The following is a 5,001-nucleotide window of genomic DNA, read 5'->3' on the forward strand; positions in this document are numbered from 1 at the left end:
AACAAAGTACATAATCTGTGTATGTGTGTGTATTGTTTGAAAAATATGCCAAACAATTTTAAAAACAATCGAATTCAATGATTTTTAAAATTGTTTTTAGAATATTTGTATGGAAGAAATTCTTCGGCTTTGTATTGCAACAATAATTTCATAATATCCACAATTCGATTATGTGGAGAAACCTTGACACTTCACTAATTTTTCGCTTTTTTTATAAAATGCTCAAAATAAGGTACAGTCGGACCTCGATTATCCGTGATGGTCGGGACCGGAGGCATTACGGATAATCGATTTTCCCGGATAATGGAGGCAATGCTTTTATGTAGTTTTTGAACATATTTTTAATTAAAAATGAGATAATATTGTACAATAATATGAAAATCTACAATTTTTATTAAATTTTTTGCGGTAATCCACCAAATTTTAGAAGGATACATAATATCATCATTATCAGATTCATCTGAATTGAATTTGTCCCATGGTTTTTGTGATACCATAAATTCATAAATTGTGTAATACGGGAGAATTTCCAGTTTTTGTTTGTTTGCCTTTTGTTTGCTTAATCAAATTAATTGGAAAGTGTTCTTTTAATATCGGGTAATGAAGTTTATAACGAAAAATATAGGAAATGGAACAAAGTCCAACATTTCTTTTCTATCACGGATAATGGAGGTTCCCGGATAATCGATTCACGGATAATCGAGGTTCAACTGTATTATAAACAAATCCACTTGTTGCTTTTGTGTTTACTAATTTTGAAGTAATAGGAATTCAGGAAAAAACAGGGCTCTACAGATTGTTTTCATTTAAACCTACCTCTTTACTTATACCATGCTTGGAACTAGTTCATTCCGGAACTACACAACTCTACTTCAGATGAGATTTCATTCGACGTATACGGTCCACACTAATGGGTACTTTACACGATATGTTTTTTACATATGGGTTGTCACTTTGCATATACGTTTTGTATTTAAAAAGTGACAACCCATATGTTAAAAACAGGGTCTGTTTGTTTCATACGAATATTGCACAAAGCAGAATTGCATAACACAAGAGACCGTGTACACTAGTTTCTTGAAATTATAGCTCTGTTCCTTTACGTGCAAGAATCTTCAAGTTTTACCAATTTTTACTCGAAAAGCGTTCCTTTACTTCTGACACCACTCAATTCATATGAGAGCAGTTCACAACTTTTGCTACTTTCGCCGGTTTTACCATTTTCAAAAGTAAAGGTACAGACCATATGTGTTTTTTCCCAAAAAATGCAAAATTTCATGTCAGAATTTCATTGAAATTATTCTAGTGTGGCCCGAGACAAAGTAATTGACAGTTGAAATCGATTGGACTTCGCAAATGTAAACGTTCTATAAGTCTTTGTTTTCTTTAAAGACATAACCCTACGTTTACAAATGACAGGACAGTTGACTTCATGCATTGATTGCCAAAATCCCACAACTTGCCTGTGTGACGTAGGCGTCCCGACAACTGCAAAAACAGTTGTAAAATTTTGAATGAAAATCGTCGATTTCTTTTTGTTTTCCGTTCACAAATTTTATTTTTGTTCATGTTCTTTTGTTTTCAACACATTTCAATTATTATCTCACTTATTTTTACAAAAATTTCAAAAATTTGTCTTCTCTAGTGTCTGTGAAAAAATTATGGACAGCTGGGAGACAAATGTATGTAAGTGTTAGTAAATCAGAGTTGTATTTGAAGACAAACTGTCTGGTGTAAACAAAGACATAAATACAACAAGATAAGACATTTTTTTGCTATCATTCTTCAGTGAATGGCTTTTGAATTTAACATAATGTTATATTACGATATGGTGATATAACATTTTTTTCTTTTATACATTTTTACGTATTTAACCGAATTTACCGATCCAATTGACATAGAATTATTCTTGAATAGATCCTTGAATTCATAAATTTCGTTTCTGATACCATTACATGAAATGTTCCTCCTTGGTTGCGATTTTGAATTAACTACAACCTGTTAAGGGTAATGTTTCTATACAAAGTTTCGTAAACATTTTTTTGTTGCATGCATTTTGTCTAGTCTTATGGGGTTTCTACACGGTATGTTTTTTACATATTTGTGCATACCAACTGTCACTTTTTACAAATCTGAATTTTGTACACATGGTGTGAACCATACAGAAATTTCAAGGCATCAAATAGTTATGTGTATACATATGTATATTTTTCGAATAGAACGTGCTCTATTCTCGTCTGTACGACCAAAGGTAAACAGCTGTTTTGTTTGTACGCGATATAAATAAAGAAAACAACAGAAAACGAATGAAAAATAAAATTATGCCGTGCAGAAGGAATTACATATGGGCGAAAAAAAGTGACAGTTGCTATGCATGAATATGTAAAAAACATACCGTGTAGAAACCCCGTTAGTTGTATTTATGTCTTTGGTGTAAACGCCTAGTAAAGTGAATTGATTACATACCGCTCAACCATGGCACAATTACCAGGTAGATGCATCAGCAAACAACTACAACAAAAACGAGTTCAGTACTGTGAAATGTCAAAAATGTTTTCCAAAAATAAAGCGATTCACACATTTTTTTCAACAAAATTTTGTTTGGGCAGTTATTAATAAACACATTATAACAAAAATCCGTCAAAAATTCACAGTTTTTCTTTTAAATTTTTGTTTTTTAATTTTGTGTTTTCAATTACAACAACTTTTTTGACAGCTCACAGTACATCAGCTGGGCTGACGCGGGTACCTGTATGATTGTGCCATGCGCTCAACCTTCCTCACTAATTTTCGATGTATAGGTCTCTATTGATTTCCTAAAAATGCGGTAGATGTTCTTTATTTATGTGGAGAAGTTTAAATTAAGATAATTAAGATGAAGGAGACCCCGCTATCAACGTGCGAAAAGAATTTTATAATTCAGGCAATTAAGCAAAATCAGGTAGTTGGAGACTACAAATGATACAAATAAGCAAATGAACGTTGAAAGACGATGAATTGTTTTCTTTACAGAGGCTAGATGGTAGAAAAAACGATGAATTTCGAAGTATAAAAATAAACTATGGAGCGGAGTGGGGCAGTGTTTTGGTAGCGCTGGGGGAAACTAAAGTATTGGCACAAGTTTCCAGCGAACTTGGCGAACCCAAAGCCACACGTCCCAACGAAGGAATATTTCATATAAATGTTGAGTTGGGTCCTATGGCTGCTCCACATTTTGAGGCAGGTCGCAATTGTGAATTAACTGTGCAACTCAACAGAACACTGGAAAGAACTTTCAAGGATTCAAAGTGCCTTGATTTGGAATCCCTATGCATAACAGCCGAAGAAAGAGTTTGGATTTTGCGGGTAGACTTAAACGTACTTAATCATGAAGGAAATTTAATTGACTGTTGTTCTATTGCCACTCTTTGTGCCCTAATGCATTTTAGACGGCCAGAGGTCAGCATAGTGGAAGACGATGTAATTATACACACAGCTGCCGAAAAGGAACCACAGCCTATGGTTATGCATCATTACCCAGTTTGTGTTAGCTACTGCACATTCGACGAAGGGGCAATAGCTGTTGCGGATCCTACAGTAATAGAGGAACGCACAAGTGAATCACAAATGATTTTTGGAATCAACTCTTTTAGAAAGTTGTGTTGTCTGAATTTAGGCGGTTCTTCCTTGACTAGCTCGGCATTATTGCTGCAGTGCTCAAAGAGGGCAGCGAAACATGCAAAGTATGTTGTCGAGTTGGTAAAGAAGACTCTAGAAACAGATATAGCAGCAAGGGAGTCCCGCACAAACGTAGGTTTTACAGAATGTCTTAAACAGAACGCAATTACAAGTTTAGCGGAAGATCGTCTAGTTTTGAAACTAAGGCATTTCACTTTTGAAGACGGCGATACAAACATAATTGTGGAAGGCAAGCACGAAGAAACTGAATTGGAAAATGAACAAATGGATAGTGGTACGTTGACATAAATGTCTACTATATTCTTTCAGTTTATAATAAACCGTTTTACACTTAGATGACACTAATGCGGACCAGACTACGGCTACCGACAAATGGTCTGTTGAAGAAAAGAACGACTGTAGCATGGACACTGAAGAAGTCACCTCAATCCAAAATGATTGCACCAATAAAAATGAGACAGTCGGAAAAACCCCAAGTAAAGCGCAGAATAAAATTCCAAGTAAGACTCAATTTTGCCAACATGAACGTAACATTTCAAATTTATGCTTTCATTTCAGGAGGTTCGTCACAAAGTGATTCGGAAGAGGAAGAAAAAATAACGTTATAAGTCTAACATTTTCTAAGATAAAAGAGTTTTCTTCAAATGTTTTGTAATAAATATCACCGACATAATATTTATAGACCTACTACATTTATTAATATATACATAGTATTGCCGTAATCATCGCCAAGTCCACAGATTTCACTCAAGTGAAATTTGGTCATGATTAATTCCATTGCGAATACTTCAAATGATATTCACTTGATATTTTACAAGTTTCTTTCTTACGTATACGCAGAAGTATTGAACCCACGGTACTTTGTAAATGTACATGAATAACAATATTCCACAACTTTGCTGTTGAGCATTTCAAACGCAGAATATACGCAAAATAAGCAACGGGTCAACCGTTTTCTGACACATTAGGTAGTTTTTGCAACAGTGACTTTTTAAATACTTTTACAAAGCATGAGAGAGACTAAATAGCCTTTGTATCCTTTGGATAAAAGTTCTATGTAGGAATTCTGTAACTTTTATCAATTTAAATGTTCTTAAAATTTCTTTTGTTTTTGTAACAACTATAAAACAAAAAATTGTTGTAAAATAAGCAATGAGTAAAGTTGTTAAACAGTTACAGAATAGGCCTACAGTGGGCCTATTCTCTAACTTTTTAACGGCAGTCGATATTGGTATTTTTTCGAGAAACTCATTTTAACAACATTGGTATTCTGTAAACAAATTTTGTTAAAAATGTCGTTATTGACCAACACCAAGTTTTCGT

General features: G+C 34.0%; 1 protein-coding gene across 1 annotated transcript; it reads left to right on the forward strand.

The window, feature by feature from the left end:
• The first annotated feature begins 2,782 nt into the window (after positions 1-2,782).
• On the forward strand, positions 2,783-4,353 carry Rrp45 (exosome complex component Rrp45). The gene is made up of 4 exons (XM_073978336.1): positions 2,783-2,941; positions 3,013-3,952; positions 4,014-4,178; positions 4,237-4,353. The coding sequence occupies exons 1-4, from the start codon at positions 2,876-2,878 to the stop codon at positions 4,284-4,286; spliced, it is 1,221 nt and encodes a 406-aa protein (XP_073834437.1). The 5' UTR covers positions 2,783-2,875; the 3' UTR covers positions 4,287-4,353.
• The last annotated feature ends 648 nt before the right edge of the window (positions 4,354-5,001 follow it).

Source organism: Musca autumnalis, unplaced genomic scaffold (genome assembly GCF_047663935.1).
Source record: "Musca autumnalis isolate F117 unplaced genomic scaffold, ASM4766393v1 scaffold_3, whole genome shotgun sequence".
In the NCBI taxonomy this organism is placed as follows: Eukaryota; Metazoa; Arthropoda; class Insecta; order Diptera; family Muscidae; genus Musca; species Musca autumnalis.